The 17049-nt window shown below is 43.2% G+C and overlaps 1 protein-coding gene across 2 annotated transcripts in view; it reads right to left on the bottom strand.

Moving 5' to 3' along the window:
* Grk5 (G protein-coupled receptor kinase 5) overlaps positions 1-17049 on the bottom strand; it is a 206795-nt gene that overhangs the window by 105045 nt on the left and 84701 nt on the right. Inside the window, exon 2 of one of the 2 annotated variants that reach the window (XM_075974572.1) lies at positions 15985-16080. The exons of the other annotated variant lie outside the window; for it this stretch is intronic. Coding sequence (XP_075830687.1) covers positions 15985-16080 — 96 coding nt within the window. The remainder of the gene's footprint in view (positions 1-15984; positions 16081-17049) is intronic. 2 annotated transcript variants of the gene reach the window in all.

Genomic DNA, 17049 nt, shown 5'->3' with positions numbered 1-17049 from the left:
CCTCTATTAATCTGTGCATCATCACAAAGTCGTAGCCTACACGGCAAGGTTCAAGCAAGCTCCCAGAGATGTCTTTCTCCTTCTGTGGCTATATGTCTTGTCTTAGTCTCTATCTGCTTGGAATTCCTACATTACCCTACTCTGAACTGCAATAGGCCCAAAACAGATTCTTTAAATCAATGCTATTCACAGCATACAGAGGGGTATCACACATGACTTTCCCTTTTCTGCATAAATAAAAGGAAGGTTTTAACTTTAACATGGCAAAACTGCATAAAACAAAATAGTTATCAAGCAAGAATTGTAGTTACAATATTTATAACTACTTTATCTTTTATCGCAACTAAGGAAAACTATAACTATCTATTCTTCAACTCCATCAAAGACCCCAGAAGGATATAATATTACCTAAGTTAAAAGAAAGTGCATTGCAAGCAACTTGCAAAATTCTGGAATTGACAGAGACATCTTGCTGCCTGGACAGTCACCCAAAGTTCTTCTGTAACATTGTGGGCACCTATCTTCAGTCTACAGTCCAAAGTATCTGGCAGACTTTCCTATGAAGCAGGAAATTTGAAGATCTTTTATGCCTTGTACTGGCAAAGTTCATCAGTTGCTTTCTTCTGTGCCCTGGAAAATGTCTGGCAGTTTTCTCATGAAGCAAGATCCCTGAAGTACTGTCTCACCTTCTTTAGGCAACTTCAGCAGTCATTCTTCTGTGGTTCCTGAATGTCCAGTTTATACAGCATAATATCAAGCAGTCCAGGCAAGAACAGTTTCTTGCCAAAATGACTAACAAACTCCATAAGGAGCCTCTTCAATGCCCATCATCTTCTTGAAGTAGATTGGTGCTGCCAGGAACAGATGTGTCTCATTGCCATGAAAAATCCTAAGTTCTTTTTTTTTAGACATATTTTTATTCTATGAAATTTACATGTGTTCAAAAAAAGCATTCATTGCAAGGCTTTTCATTTTAAATAGAAGGGTCCCTTAAAAATGTATCTACATAATTTCTCTACATAGATGCACCCATGCTGTACCTGCTCCAATAACGATACATGTAAGCTTAAACCATTATAGATAATTGGGGGTTTTTTTTTCATTCAAAAATTTACACTTCCTCCTCTCCTTCCATTCCCCTCTTGCTCCCCCACTCACTTTCCTACCCCCCTCCCTCCTTAAGAGAGGGCAGGGAACCCTGCCCTGTGGGAAGTCCAAGGCCTTCCCCCCTACATCCAGGCCTAGGGAGCTGTGCATCCAAATAGACTGGGTCCCAAAAGGCCAGTACATGCAGTAGAGACAAATCCCAGTGCCTTTATCAATGGTTTCTCAGTCAACCCCAATTGTCAGCCACATTCAGAGAGTCCGGTTTGATCACACGCTCGTTCAGTCCCGGTCCAGCTGAAATCCTAAGTTTTTAACACATTTTAGATGCCATATTATATTCTGTTAGTCTTTGAAAGGTTTAAAGACTAACTATCCATCTGAAATATATCTCTATATACCTAGAAAAGCTAACTAACATGACTACAAGCTTAACTATTATAAATGATTATCTATTAACCTATATTTCTTAACAATATATTCATTTTTAAATGAGCTTCACAAACACAATACTTTAATCAAGAGCAGAAATATATATATATATATATATAGACCTTAAATTTGCCTTAATAAACCAAGATTCATACCAATGCAAAGTGTTCATCTCTATATCATATCCCCCTTTAAAAGTAAACAAACATTTATAAACAATATTCAGGAAATTGGGCATAGTTCTCTCCAAACTGCTTCCTGCTTTTTATTGGGTGAAGCATTTTTGGGGGGAAGTGATCTATGAAGAGCTGTTCGTTCAACTAGCACAAACCAGAAAGCCTTCTTAAAGGAGCCACACAGTTTTTGCTGTCAATGCTGAGTCAGGAAGACCTCTCTTAAAGGAGCCTCAGCACCCCTGCTTGCTGCCAGCAGACAGAGCCCATCCGGAAAAAAAAATGCAGCTACTAAGAATCTGTGCTAAACTCTGTTTTTTGTGTGTGTCTAGAATTTTTTTTCCAAGCTCTCTCAGGTTTTATGTGGATATAGCTGGCCCATGTTGGTGCACCATTTTGGGAGCCTGCTGGAAGTGAATTATGGAAGATTTTTTTAGGGGGTGGGTATGGTATTCTGCCAGGGATTCTACCTAGGATTTTTTTTAAGATTTATGTGTTATGTATACAGGGGATCCCCAAGACAAGCTGATTAGCAAGACCAGACATTGGAAAGCTCTGGATTTGATTAAAAGACCTTGCCTCAGTGAATAAGGTGGAAGAGTGATGAAGGTCAATTCCCAACGTTAACCTTGGACCTCCACATGTATGCGCACACACACATGTACCTACATCCATTCATATGTGCATCCACACACATTCAAAAATCATGCACAAACACACGCACAATGCAATACGTATACACACTGAAAAAAAAAAGAGGAATAAAGGGAAGGAGGAATGGAAAAAGGATAAAAAATTAGAAGCAGAAGATGAGTGGAGAGACTACTGCAGTAATCTTTGTAGGCTTGCAAGCATAAAGACGATGAGATAGAAAAGAGAAGAGACCCAATCAACAGTGACAGGAATGCTGAGGCTTCTACCCAGTGAGGCTGGCAGAAACACTGTGGAGAGACAGGAATCCAAGAGGAGTTCCTGGTAAGAGAAGGTGGGAAGTTCATATACCAGTGGGTAAGCAAGGTTAAGAGCTATACCTCTCTTGATCAGATGGTGACAAAAGACACCAGCAGCCCCAGGAGAGAGAATCTTGTGGCTGGCCAGCCAATGGGACCATGAGACGTGAGGGGCCTCCTCCACATCCCACACTTGTCTGATTCCTATCAGCTGGGGTTTATAAAAATACCTCACCATGCAGGCCTCACTTGGAATAGCCTTGAGTCAGACTCCTGGGTGGGGTAGCAAAGAGTGCAGGCAAAGGGACAGGATGACATCCATGCCCATCTGCCACATTCCAAGGATCCCTTCAGGGGAAAAAAGGGTGAGAGAACAAACAGCAGGGGAGCGAGAAGCCAGTCCTGGAAAGAACGGGGAAGAGACAGGTGGGCAGCAGAACAGTTTTTAGCCTGGAGAATTCTGGCAGGTGATGCCACAGGCATCCCGTGACTGGTATCATCTTCACTGTCCTGGCTGCAGGTGGGAAGCAATTCTAGCTGCTCTGTGTCCTATGTTGCCACCTGAACCTTGGGGTTAGTGTCATCAGAAGTGGAAAACATGTGGTCCTGTCTATATAAATGAATTATGTCCCTTCCTCCTGAGCACACAGCAGACCAATCATAAATATCTGAAAGGGAAGTAAACGAACCTCTCATAGTCCTGAATGTCCAGCCTGCTTTGTTCAGGGCACTCTTTAGCCATCTCCTCTCACCCCACATGTGACTTCAAAAGCTACCAGAGCTGAGCTAATCTTTCACAGATGATGCCTGTGGCCTCATCAGTATATCTTTAATCTACTTGGTTTTCTGCATCAGGTTCACCAAAGGAGTATGGATAGTGACCTCCCAAATATGCTTAAGGCTATCCATATCCCTGGAGAAATCATAGCCAGCATGGAGATGACTTTGCTTTGGGGCTGTGTTTGAACCTATGCCTTGTTTTTGCAGAGCTCTGTAACTCAGTAACTCACTGTTCTCTCTAGGTCCCTATCCCTGAGGCAGAACTGGGAAGTGGCCTCAAGTCCATGGAGTGTTGCAGTAGAGATGATATTTCCACAGGAATCACCCAGTTAGATGGTGCTAACTATGCTGAACTAGGACCTAGGAGTTTCCTATCCTCTCATCTGTTCAACTAACACCCTCCTGGCTCTCTGATCCTTTCCCTTGCTATTCCTCTGATTCTTGGTTCTGAGACTATACATCATACCTGTCTAACTGCCCATGCTATGAACCAGTGTCAAGTGTGTTTTCTATTCATCTTCCCAACCTGGGCAGCCCCAGTGCCTAGAGTAAAAGCTGACTACAGGCTAGTGGATGGATTGGCTATCACCTTCATGTGTATAGTAGATGAGGAGTCTCCCACCTGGAGGCAAGAGGATGATGAGATGGGCTTAGAGATACCACCCAGGGCTGCCAAGCCTGCTGAGTTAGTAAATGGAGATCTGAGGGGCCCAATGGGCTGAGGGAAAAGGTTCCATTCAGGTTACATAAAGGAGAAGAATGCCACATGATTTAGCTTTCCAGGAGTCACTGCTAAAGGCCTGACCCTGCCACCTGGTAACTCTCTGGGTCCTGGAACACAGCAGGGATAGGAGTGGGAATTGGAGGGATAGAGGCTGATCACATGTCATCTGCCTACTACAGCCTTTCATGAATCAGGTTAACAGTGTCTGCAGATACAATTATGAAGGTGAACACATAACATTGCAGAGGAGCTGAAGGCAGCAGAGAGAATGTTTCACAGAGTGCCCTGATATAGTTTAATGCATTTTAGTCTTCAAAAAGACAACACTGAGGGCTAGAGAAGAAGCTCAATGGTACAGTCCTTGCCTAGCATCCACAAGGCTTTGGGCTGAATCCTATGCGCTGCAAGGGAAAATAAAATCACTGTGGCTTTTCAACATCAGTCGGAAGACTGAAATGCTCAGTGAAATGCAAAGACTTCATCTGAACACTGTAATGCCAAAACTAGGGGTAGGGGTGGGGAAGGGCCATCAAGATAGCTCAGCCAATAAGGGTACTCTATCACCAAGCCTGATGACCTGAGTCCAATTCTTAGAACTCAAAAGTGGAAGAGACCCCACTTCTCAAGATGTCCTAACCTACACACACATACACACACCATTTATGACCAAGGACTTGTGTTCAAGAAAACTTGACAAAGACACATGTAAGATATAAGTGATAGGGAGGGAAAGGAGGGACATCTCGCTAATGTTGGGTTGTGAGTAATGGGCAAGTTCCCAATACTCCACTGATGTAGCCCCCACCTATAGAAGAGCCACTGTGAGAACATGGACACTGTACCTTGTTCATTATTATGTTCCCATTGATACCTAATAAATATAACAAATGGTGAAGGGTTTTAATGACAGGGGAAATAGTTTTATATCACATAAGAAAAAAAAGAAACAAGGGCTAGGGGTTTGGAGTAGAATGCTTATCTTGTAAGCATGAGTTTGATCCTCCAGAGTCCAAGCTTGTTTGGTTTTGTTTTGTTTTAAAGGAAAGCCATGGGATGTTGGTATGTGCTTATAATCAGAGAGTTGAAGAGCCAACACAGGAAGATCTCTGGATTTCCTAAATGGCGGTGGTGGAGGAACCATAACAGCTGAGGGTATCCTCTGGCCTCCATATACACAGTTATACACGTGCGTACACACACACACCACCACCACCACCACCACAACCACCATCACCACCATCACCAATAACAACAACAAACATGCATAATACATATACACTACTCAGAAAAGGAGTGGGGTGGGGAGAGAAATGAAAAAAAATTAATACATAGAGAATAGTGTGCAGGTGTAGATCAGTTTCAGGACTCATGCAGGAGGCCCTTGATTCAGTCCCAAGCATTACAATAGAGGAATAAGTAAACCAAACTGTGTAGGAGAAACATAAGGAAAAAGATAGAAGACATTACTTAAAAGTCTTAACCATGAGCCCAGTAGTTGCACACACCTTTAATCTCAGCACTCAGGAGGCAGAGGCAGGCAAATCTCTGAGTTCAAGTCCAGCCTAGTCTACAGAGCAAATTCCAGAACAGTCAGAGCTACCCAGAGAAATCCTGTCTCAAAAAAAAAAAACAAACAAAAAAGAGTCTTAACTATAGCTAGGCCTAAGTGGTAAGTTTAGTGCATTTGTTTTGTTTTGGTTTGGTTTGGTTTGGTTTTTGGCTGTCCTACAAATAGCTTTGTAGACAAGGCTGGTCTGGAACTCACAGAAATCTGCCTGCCTATGCCTCCCAAGTGCTGGGATTAAATACATGTACCACCACCACCTGGCTAGTTTAATATTTTTAAGAAAAGTAATTTACCAGCTGCTATCACTGAAACAACAACAAAATGAGGAATTGGGAAAGCACCATGTAAGATGGCTAGGGAAATAATCCTCTCCCATTTATTCCTGTAGCCCAGTAACAACATATAAGCCTGGGCCTGCAAGAGGGAGGAAGGTACCACCTTAGACCTACAGAACCAAGATCTTTCATACCCTCTTCCTTGAACACCATGGGTGCCAAGATAAGGTATGGTGTGGGTTCAATTGAGCCTTCTCAAAAAGATAGGTTGGAGTCTTAGCCCCCAGTAACCCAAGATGTACCCCTATTTTGAAAAGGGGGCACGTAGAAGTAATGGGTTTTAAATGCAGACATTAGGATAGAGCCTGAGCCAAAAGGACTTTTTGCACACTTATAGAAAAGGGACATGTAAGCACTCACACACCTATGCAGATAAAGAGGCACAGATGGGGGATACATCTACAAGGCAGCACAAAGGTCAGCAAACTTCCAGAAGCTTGGATAGGAATGTCTGTAGGAAGGACCCATCCCTGATGACACCTTGCACTTGAATTCCCAGCCTTCGGAACCCCAAGGTGATAAATGCTGTCTTTTAAGCTAGGCAGTGTGTGGTACTTTGTCACAGAATTTCTGGCAAACTGTTACAGTGTGGGAAATTTCCCTCAGAGTTGCCTTAGCAAGTCACTTGAATTTCTAAGATCCAGTAAACCTTTCTAGAAAATGTAAGACAGTGGAGTTTACATTTTAGTCCTGAGATAAAGTTTTATACAGAAACCCAAATATAGAAAGTAACAAAGGCCTGGTAAGATAGGTAATACCCACACACTTCCTGCATAGTAGCCCCTGAAAACCCCAAGTCCAGATTATCTAGAAACCCCTGACAGCGCCCCATCCCGAGAATTGCAAAAGCAGAAACTGTTAGTATTCGGGCCTCTATACTGGCCTGACGTTGGGGTATACTTTCTCAGCTGTAGCCACTAAGAGCACCTCCTGTGCACATTCACCATGTTCACCTTTAAAATAGTACTGCCCACCTCCCATCTCTCCCTCTTTTTCTCTGTCTCTATCTCTCTCTCCTCTTTTCTTTTCTGCCACTCCTGTCCCCAGAGGCCAGTCTCCACTCTCCCCTCCCCCCTTTTCCCATTCACATTCCCCCAATAAAAAAATCCCTCCTCTGGAGCTCTGTCACATGGCATCTCTCTCTCATACGCCACTTTCTTTTTTCTAAATTACAACAGAAACCCACTGACCAAGAGCACAAATCGTCTCATCAATGCTGAGCCCAGGCGGTTCCTTCAAGAGCGCCAAGCCTGTTGTGAAGGTAATAAAGACCCGGAACCTGGAACTGATCCACCTTCACCCTCACAAAGTGCCAGCTGCACACAGTCACCTGACCTACCACATCTAAAATTATCTTGCCCTCCAAAGACAAGCAGATGCTTTGCTTTATCAGAGCATGGTTAAGTGGCAGAATGACAGATGTGATGTAGCCTTATCATCCCAAGGTCAGCAGTGACGTGCACAGACACTTGATTACCCTGGTAATGAAATCAAGAGGTCACTACCAGTCTGACAGGCACTGGGTCACAAGGACAAGAAAGACTCATGTGATTGTCCCCTCTGGCCTACAAACCCTTCTAGGAGCACAAAGTCACCAAAGAGAAAAGCAATAATTTTCTACAGCAACTATGGAATCTAGTCTTCATTCACTGACTGATTTGGAGTTTTGAGAGTACTTTTGTTTGCTTGTTTGGTTTTCTGTTCACTTGTTTTTCTATTTAAAAAATTTTTAATTAACTTATTTGTGGGTGTGGATGTTTTGTCTGCACATATGTCTGTGTACCACATGCACAACTGATGCTCGAGGAAGTCAGAAGTTAACAAATCCCCATGAACTGGAGTTACAGCCAGTTGTGAGATGCCGTATGGGTGCTGGTAATTGAACCCTAGTTTCTCTGCAAGGAGTGCTCTAAATCACAGGGTCATCTCTCCAGCATCAAGTTATTTTGTTTTGTTTTAACAGTCTCAATACTTAGCCCAGGCTGAACTTATACTTGTGGCAATCCCCTCCAGCTTCTACTGCCTGAGTTCCGAGACTGTAATTATGTGTTATCAAGTCTGGCCATACTTATTTTATTTGTAACTATACCAATCACATGTCTTCTCTACAAAATTATCTTACAAATGAAATTGAGGCCCCAAGTGCCTGCCTCAGGGCTAGCCAGTGCATAGGCTTTCCTTTTAAGAAAACTTTCTAGCCAGAAGAGGAGTCTGGGTAACCCTGAGTCTTCTGGGATATGTTGTGCAATTGAAAGCAGGCAGGTACATGGGAAACTTATGGACGAGGGAAGGTGTTTTAGGAAGAAGGATGGCTCAGATAATTCCAATCTCTGGGACACTGAACCTACTCACTCACCCACCAGTGTCAGGCAGAAAGTGATGGCCCCATTCATCACTTACACAGTGCAACTTTTCTGAGAAATTCAGAAGTCCTCTCAAAAGGTCCTTAAATCAGCACCAACATGATGATGAAAATGACAATAATGATATGGGATAGTCTGTTGCCTACATAATAGCTCTACCAGTTTGACAGAAATGTCTCCCTCCACACAAAGAAGCTACAACTTAAAGAAATCAGCAACTTGTTCCATACCCCCGACCTGCAGCAGCAGAGCAACTCTTTGAGCTTGTCAGCAGTAATGAGACCATCCCTCCCAGCAACATCACTTTGCCAGGTGGCCAAGGACCTCGCATGGTGACTCAGAGCTCACATATCTGCTGACTGAAATTGAATTAATAACCAATGAACAGGCTAATTCAAATTAGTATGGTTTGGGTGCTTTCCTGATAGGAACCTATTTTTTCCTCTGGGGATGTCACCAGGCTGTGACATCCTGTTAACTGTTCCTCAGAAAAGTTAACACTTTGGTATAAGGCTCTCTCCACAGAGCTACTCTATTTTCCCCAGCCTTGGAGCAAATTGTAACACACTAAGCATAGCAGCCATTCTCTTCCAACAGCCTCCTTCCTCACAAGTGTCACCCCAGAGGAGTGGAAAGGGCTTTGACTTATCATATAGCTTTTGGATACAGAAATCAGAAATATTGACAAATGGTAAAATAATCAACTCTTTCACTCAAGTCCCTTTCTACCTTTTTTTTCCTAAATAAAGGAATAAAGTGTAAAATGATCCTGAGCTAAATAAATAAATAAATAAAATCCTACACTTTTTCCCAACAGAACCATTTATATCACTGGGAAACATCTGCAGCCCTCAACAATCTTTTACCTTTATAGTGATGTTTTCAGTCTTTCAATCTTTGGACACTCTGAGAACTTCTTTGATTTGGGTCCTCTTAACAAACTAACATGAATAATTAGCCTATTAACTAATAAAGTTGTAATTGGGCCCTATCCTCCTGTCTCATTCAGCTGTGACTATAATCACTTAGCTCAAATCTGGAGCAAACAGGAAAAGCAGATACAAGGAGGAAGGAATTCCTGTCTTAATACTAGTACTGCCAATCACTGTTCTGATGATGGAGGAAGGTCATTGGTTAAAATAAAAGAAGCTGCTTGGCTCTCATTGGTTAGGAGATAGGTGGGAGGAGTAAACAGAACAGAATGCTGGGAGGAAGAGGAAGTGAGGTCAGACTCCACAGCTCTGCTCTCCGGAGCAGACGCAGGAGAGACGCCATGCTACCTGCTCCAGGGAAGACGCACGCTATGAAGCTCCGACCCAGGATGGACTTAGGCTAGAATCTTCCCGGTAAGCGCACCTAGGGGCGCTACACAGATGATTAGAAATGGGCTAAATTAATATGTGAGAATTAGCCTAGAAGAGGCTAGATAGGAATGGGCCAAAGCAGTGTTTAAATGAATACAGTGTCTGTGTAATTATTTTGGGGCATAAGCTAGCCGGGCAGGCGGCTGGGGGTTGGGGATGCAGCCCCGCCGCCCCTTATTACTACATAGGCCAAGAAAGTAAGATCCAGACAGCCACTATATCTGTTCATCAACCCATCTGTCCACCCACTTCACTGTGCCACAGTAGAGATTCAAATGGAGAGGAAGTGGGGTTCAGATCCTTGAAAACCTTGCATAAAGGGTAGAAACGTTTGCCACTCTTCTCCAGCTCAACAACTGGTCCCTCACCATCGTGGAATGATCTCAGTCAGGTATCACGTCTGTGTTAGTCACTGTCTTATGCTCAGCTGTGATTACGCTCCAGGGAGCAAGAATTTGTTTTGCATCCCTGGTGGGTGGCACATAGCAAATGCAAACATCACTGACTAAGTAGGTAAGTACGCAATGCACAATATACAAGGCACAATAAAGAAGAAAAACACGAAACATCTGCTCCATGGAGGGCATAATGCGTCTCCATGGTTAGGTACTGGTTGGAGCATAGGGCCCAAATGTTTGCAGTTAGATGGTGCTAGGGAGTGGAAAGCTGTAGTTCAAAGCCAAAGAATTACACTCTTGGGAGGGTCATTTAGCTCTGAAAGCCTGCCCACTCACTTATAAACTGGAAAGGAGGTTTTAGACAGCATATTCCAAATTCCTTGAGTTAGGGATTCTCTATAAAACTAACATTACTGTACTAAGCACCCAAGTTGTAGCTTTACAAGGCCAAGAACTGAGACAGGAACCCAGGCTTACCATCCTAAACAGTGTTGTAGGAATTTGGTCCAATGGACAATTGTTTGGGATGACTTAGCCCAACGGACATAGTCTTCTCTGGAGATGTGTGACCCAATAAAACCCAGGGGTGGGGGTAAAGATCACACACCCTCTTGGACTGTGGAGGGCTCACTGAAGCCATGGCTTGGTGACCTTCTCCAGATCTTTCCCATCTCCCTTGGAAGCAAGAGGCGGCGGCAGCTGGACTAGCAGTGGTGTCACTGATTCGTTTCTGTATTGTGAGTGCACTGTATTAAATAAACCTGATTTTATCCCACACCTCCTTTCCAGCATTAAAACTGTGCTAAAAAGATCATGGCTTAGCTCTTATGACTATCCTGGTATTTCTTGTCTTTGAGGATAGGAGTAGAGAAAAGAATTAAATTAGATACTTTCAAGTTTAAACCCCTAAGTCTAAAAACTTTCATTACTTTTAAGTCAAAAACATTAGCTGAGGTTAAATTTAGTCATAGCAAATACATGTCATAAACTTCTTTTTAAAAGAGCCCTAATTTGAATATACCCAAGAGAGGCCCTATCATACAACAAAAGTATATGCTCAACTATGTTCATGGCAGCATTGTTTATAATAGCCAGAACCTGGAAACAACCTAGATGCCCTTCAACAGAAGAATGGATGAAGAAAGTATGGAATATATACATATTAGAGTATTACTCAGCAGTAAAAAACAAGGACTTCTTGAATTTTGCATACAAATGGATGGAAATAGAAAACACTATCCTGAGTGAGGTAAGCCAGACCCAAAAAGAGGAACATGGGATGTACTCACTCATATTTGGTTTCTAGCCATAAACCAAGGACATTGAGCCTATAATTAGTGATCCTAGAGAAGCTAAATAAGGAGAACCCAAAGAAAAACATATAGGCATCCTCCTGAACATTAACCTTCAGCAAGTGATGAAAGGAGACAGAGACAGAGAACCACATTGGAGCACAGGACTGAAATCTCAAGGTCCAAATCAGGAGCAGAAGGAGAGAGAGCACGAGCAAGGAACTCAGGACTGCGAGGGGTGCACCCACACACTGAGACAATGGGGATGTTCTACTGGGAACTCACCAAGACCAGCTGGCCTGGGTCTGGAAAAGCCTGGGATAAAACCGGACTCTCTGAACATAGCGGACAATGAGGACTACTGAGAACTCAAGAACAATGGCAATGGGTTTCTGATCCTACTGCACGTATTGGCTTTGTGGGAGCCTAGGCAGTTTGGATGCTCAACTTACAAACCTGGATGGAGGTGGGGGTTCCTTGGACTTCCCACAGGACAGGGAACCCTGATTGCTTTTCGGGCTTGGGGGGGGGACTTAACTGGGGGAGGGGGAGGGAAATGGGAGGCGGTGGCGGGGAAGAGACAGAAATCTTTAATAAATAAATAAATTTAAAAAAATAAAAAAATAAAAGAGCCCTAATTTAAATATTTTGTGTCATTCTTCATCCAGCCAATATTAATAAGCCCTAGTATGTGCCAGGCAGTACTTAGGGAGTGAACCAGGTAAAACACAGCCACTTCTAGCACAGAACAGTTGGTCCAGTGAAAAAGACAGAAAACATACAAATGAATGAATAAATGAAGATGACTTTAAATGGGTTTATGAGCACAGACCATTTAATAAATGGCTCTATGTGAAAAAATGCAAGTATAGCAGGCTCTTCTTTAGATGGCTTCTTTTTGGAAGTAACATTTCTTCTGGGACCTTAAAGTACTCTGGCAAAACAAAGTGTGGGAAATGACATTCTAGATAAAGAGGATAGCAAGGGCAAAGACCCCAGAGATAAAAACAAGCTTAAGGAATTCACAGGGCAACAGAGTGTCCAGAGCATCTGTGGATGAAGGAGACAACGACCCAAGGACATTGAGGGCTGACTGCAGAAGGCAAGATAGAGACAGTGCTGCCAAGGGTTTGTGGACTCCCATGGAGGAATATATCACCCAGCCTTTCATCAAGGTCTGCCTAAAAATTCACACTTCCTTTGATTACAAAGGTATACAATGCCCATGGCGATATTAGCAATACCTGGGACTTGATACCAACAGAAACTGCACAGTCATTCATATCTTAGTTGCTGCAGATATCCAAAAATACCATTTATACTCATCATAGATGTAAAATCACAATAGCTGCTAACCAGCTGTTAGACCTCGTTATTTCAAGTATTAACAAAAAGCACACACATTTCTATATTTTATATTTTAAAGGTATTTAATAACTGTAGTTGAAAGTAACTGATTTCCTTGGTAACTCTGTATATTCCATTTTGCACATGTAAAAAGTATTATTCTGAAAAGGGGTCCTTAGACTTCACCCCAGCCAAAGCTTTTTGTCACTTAGGACCTACGAACCACAGGTCAGAGTTAGAGGTTCATTCCGAGCAGGATAGAAAAGTGGATGTGGGTGTGGGTGCAACAGAGTAGTAGCTGTCATTTTCTTAAGTCATCTGGGGGTCTGGGTAGAGAGGATCTGTGGCTGCCCAAGGCAAGGCTGAAGGCAGGAGAGGCTGTGGCTTTCAGTGACCACTGTTCTAGATGATTCTAAGCAGAATCTCAGGGTCTTTGTGAACTTGGCTCCTCTCGCTGTTGCACAGCCTTTCTACTGCACCGCCCCACACTGCCTAGTGGGTCCTTTTCAGAGCCTGTCTTGGGACATCTTCCCAGGGAGCTTCAGAAAATGAGCTCATGTGTCCACAAGAAAAACAAACGGTGTTTGCCACTGTTTGGTTTGTATATTGGTCTAGAAAAGAAATGGGATTTTTTATGTAAGAAAAATCCTTCCAGTAGGACCCCAGCAGTGGCTGGGCAAACACCACGGCAACAGACTATAAACAGACAAGAAGGCCCAGCCCCTGGCCCAGGCCCATGTGTGGCAGTCCCTCAGCTTACATCGGCCTTCCTGTTTTTTCCAGCCTCTTCCACACTGCATCAACACACAGAGGCTTTTCAACACCCTCTCAGAGTACTGAAACCTCATTCTCACACAGCAGGCCTGGTTCTCATACCCATGGGTAGAGACTCCACCAAGAGACCTGAAAATGGACTTAAACAGGGTAGAGCTGTTGGGTAAGGGTCCATGGTCCAGGAAACTCTGACAGCATAATCTTGTGCTCCCAGACCTCAAACCCAGAAGTGAACAGAATAGGGAAGCCAGGAGTTGAAGGATAAGCAAGAAGCCCCCTAGGAGAGAAGGGTGCAATGAAGGCCCCTAAACTTATATGAAATACCTGGATATAGCTGGAGTCTAGGTAGGGACAATTAGCTCCCCTTCAAAAGAGAAGCTATATGTCCCTCAGAGAACAGAAGTAGAAAGGAAGAGGATGCTGACTTGGGATCTAGGATCAGGTTACTAATGAACTGAATGTCTGCATCATTATCAAAATACACCTGATGAACTCTAATATCCAACACAATGGATTAAGAGAGGAGCCATATGAATGGGAACAGAGCCCTAACAGGGAAAGGAATGAGAAAGTGTGCTTCCTTCTATTGTGAAGGTCACAAGGAAACCATCTACAAAGCAGAAATGGTCCTTCATCTTGGACATCTAGAATGAAACAAAAGTGGACATCTATTGTTCAATGCTGTGGGATAATGTGCTTGTACACTGTAAAGATTTGTCACTCGTATGAGTTTAATAAAACGCTGATTGGCCAGTAGCCAGGCAGGAAGTATAAGCAAGGTGACCAGACAAGGAGAATTCTGAGAAGAGGAAAGGCAGAGACACAGTCACCAGCCAGACACAGAGGAAGCAAGATGAAAAGGTCTTACTAAGAAAAGGTACCAAGTTACATGACTAAACATAGATAAAAATTATCAGTTAATTTAAGTTGTAAGAGCTACTTAATAATGAGCCTCAGCTAATAGGCCAACTAGTTTATAATTAACATAAGCCTCTGTGTGTTTCTTAGGGACTGAAAGGCTGCGAGACCAGGCAGGACAGAAATTTCTGTCTATAGTTCAAGCCACTCAGTCCATGTTATCTGTAATAGTGATCTACACTGATTATAGACTATACATATATATAGTATACATATATATTGCATATATATAGTATACATATACATATATTGTATACAGAGGCTATACAAGACAAAGTCTAAGTGAGTTTGTCAATGCAGGTATAGCCAAAGAAGCAGGTCTGCACAGTATACAAGTTACACTGTGTGTGCTTTTCTAAACATTTACTTTTTAAATACTTTATTTTAGGTGATGGATATTTTGTCTGCATATATGTATGTATACAATGTGCATGCCTGGTATTTAAGGCACCCAACAAAGGCATTGGATTTTTTGGAACTAGAGTTACAGATGGTTGTGAGCTACCATATGGGTTCTGGGAATTAAACCTGGGTACTCTGGAAGAGCAGCCAGTGTTCTTAACCACTGAGCCAACTATCCAGCCCTATCTGCTCCTTTCAAGAAGGAACAGGTTAGCTCTTTTTTTTTTCTGGTGAAGAAGGGCTTTTTTTGTCCATATGCACTAGCATATTAGGCTTTGCTTCCCACAAGACTTTGTCAGGAACAAAAAGAAAAACCTTTTATTCCTCACATCTCAATGTCCTCACCCATCTGCCTTCGCTCTACCTTCCAGAATCGTCTGTTTCCCAGAGTTTCCCTTGGTAGAAAGGGACAGAGAATACTGCATCTACTCCTTCCTGTTTGTAACCAGAAATCCCTGCAAATCATATTTGCATGTTTTTATACTCTTAAGAAGTACATGAACTCAGTAAAGAAAAATATGCAGACTTTTTTCATCTGGATGGCAGAGATATATTGAGTTCAGCAGACCCATTTAGTGTGTTTGCTAGTCCCTACAGGAGCTAAGCCCATGTTAGGACTAAAGACAACTAGGCTGAGTCAATAGGCTGCTGGTTCCATCATGAAGACCAGCCTCCCAAGTAAGAGGGATGGTAAGCCTAAAACAGAGTGGCCTCCCAAGAGCAGGATGCATGGGATCTAGGAAAATCAGGGCGTTCTGCCTGGGGACTCCAGCTAGCCATGGCCCATCTTCTTTGCTCTCCCTTGATCTGGAGTACTGCGGGCCATTTAAACAGTCATTGTGCTTCAGTTTTCCCTTCTGGAATAAAATAACAACACCTGCCTCAAAGATACCAAGGAAGTAACAGTTCATCCTGGCACATACCAAATAGTGAACAAATACTGGTTGTATTTTTGGCCCATTAGCCAAAGATGGCAGGTGGAGCCAGAATTCCTGTATCTGCTTAGCTGAGTTGCACTGGCCTGGCTGTACAGAGACTTTGGCAGCTAAAGTGTTCCTTACCTATGGTTCTTCGGAGGTCGTCACACTGGCTGATGTGAGGAAACTTCAGGATTTCCTTCCACTTCTTGCTTTTCCCTTTGCGCTTTCCTCCACCCCCTGCAGAAATGGAAAGATGCCACTGATGTTGGTGCTGCCCAAAACTCCAGAGCCTGCATCCCACTCCCATGAGTCTCTCCACCAGCTTCTGGGCTTTAGATCAAGCCGGTGACATGCTCTGAGCCCAACATATTCATTCATTCATTCTTCATTCTCTCTTCCCCCCCTCTCTCTTTTTCCCCCCTTCCTCTCTTCTTCCCTCCCTCCCTCTCTCTCTCCTTCTCCCTCTTTCTCTCTTTCTTTCTTCCTTTATACTACCAAGCCATATGGAAGAAAGAAGTCATTTAGGTCAACCCAGCTCACAGATGGCAGAGTTAAGACCCCAACTTGAAGATGTCAGTGCTCCTGCCCCTCACTGGCCTGTCTGTAACAAGTTTAATGCTCTTAAAGTTTCAGAAGATCAAAGAAAAACACTGGGGTCAGAGCATCCTGTGGGGATGGGAAGAGTGGAGGGCTCAAGTCTGTGAGCTCCCAGAAGCCAAAGACTAGATCAGACCCCTGCAGGGTTCGTTCAATTAGACACACATGTAGTTTGTTTGCCTGTTCTTTGGCAAATAAGTTGCTAATATTTAAACATAAGGACACTCTCCATTAAAACTCAGATTCTGAGCCAGGCGGTGGTGGCGCATGCCTTTAATCCCAGCACTCGGGAGGCAAAGGCAGGCGGATCTCTGTGAGTTTGAGGCCAGCCTGGTCTACAAGAGCTAGTTCCAGGACAGGAACCAAAAGCTACGGAAAAACCCTGTCTCGAAAAATAAAATAAAAAAATAAAAAAAAAAAACTCAGATTCTGTACTTCTTATCCATAGTCAGGCTTCCCACATGGCAAGAACCAGCTAGAACTGTGTAAGAGTTGCCCCATGAACAGGATATCAGACACCCAGATGAGTGTCCCCACCAGCTGGGCATCCTCTCAGAAGCCTGTCTACTCTCTATAAAGTTGTATGTTTGCTTGCCTGGTTGCTACAGA

Source organism: Microtus pennsylvanicus, chromosome 5, assembly GCF_037038515.1.
Source record: "Microtus pennsylvanicus isolate mMicPen1 chromosome 5, mMicPen1.hap1, whole genome shotgun sequence".
NCBI classification, from domain to species: domain Eukaryota; kingdom Metazoa; phylum Chordata; class Mammalia; order Rodentia; family Cricetidae; genus Microtus; species Microtus pennsylvanicus.
This window is presented reverse-complemented; position numbering and strand designations above follow the sequence as displayed.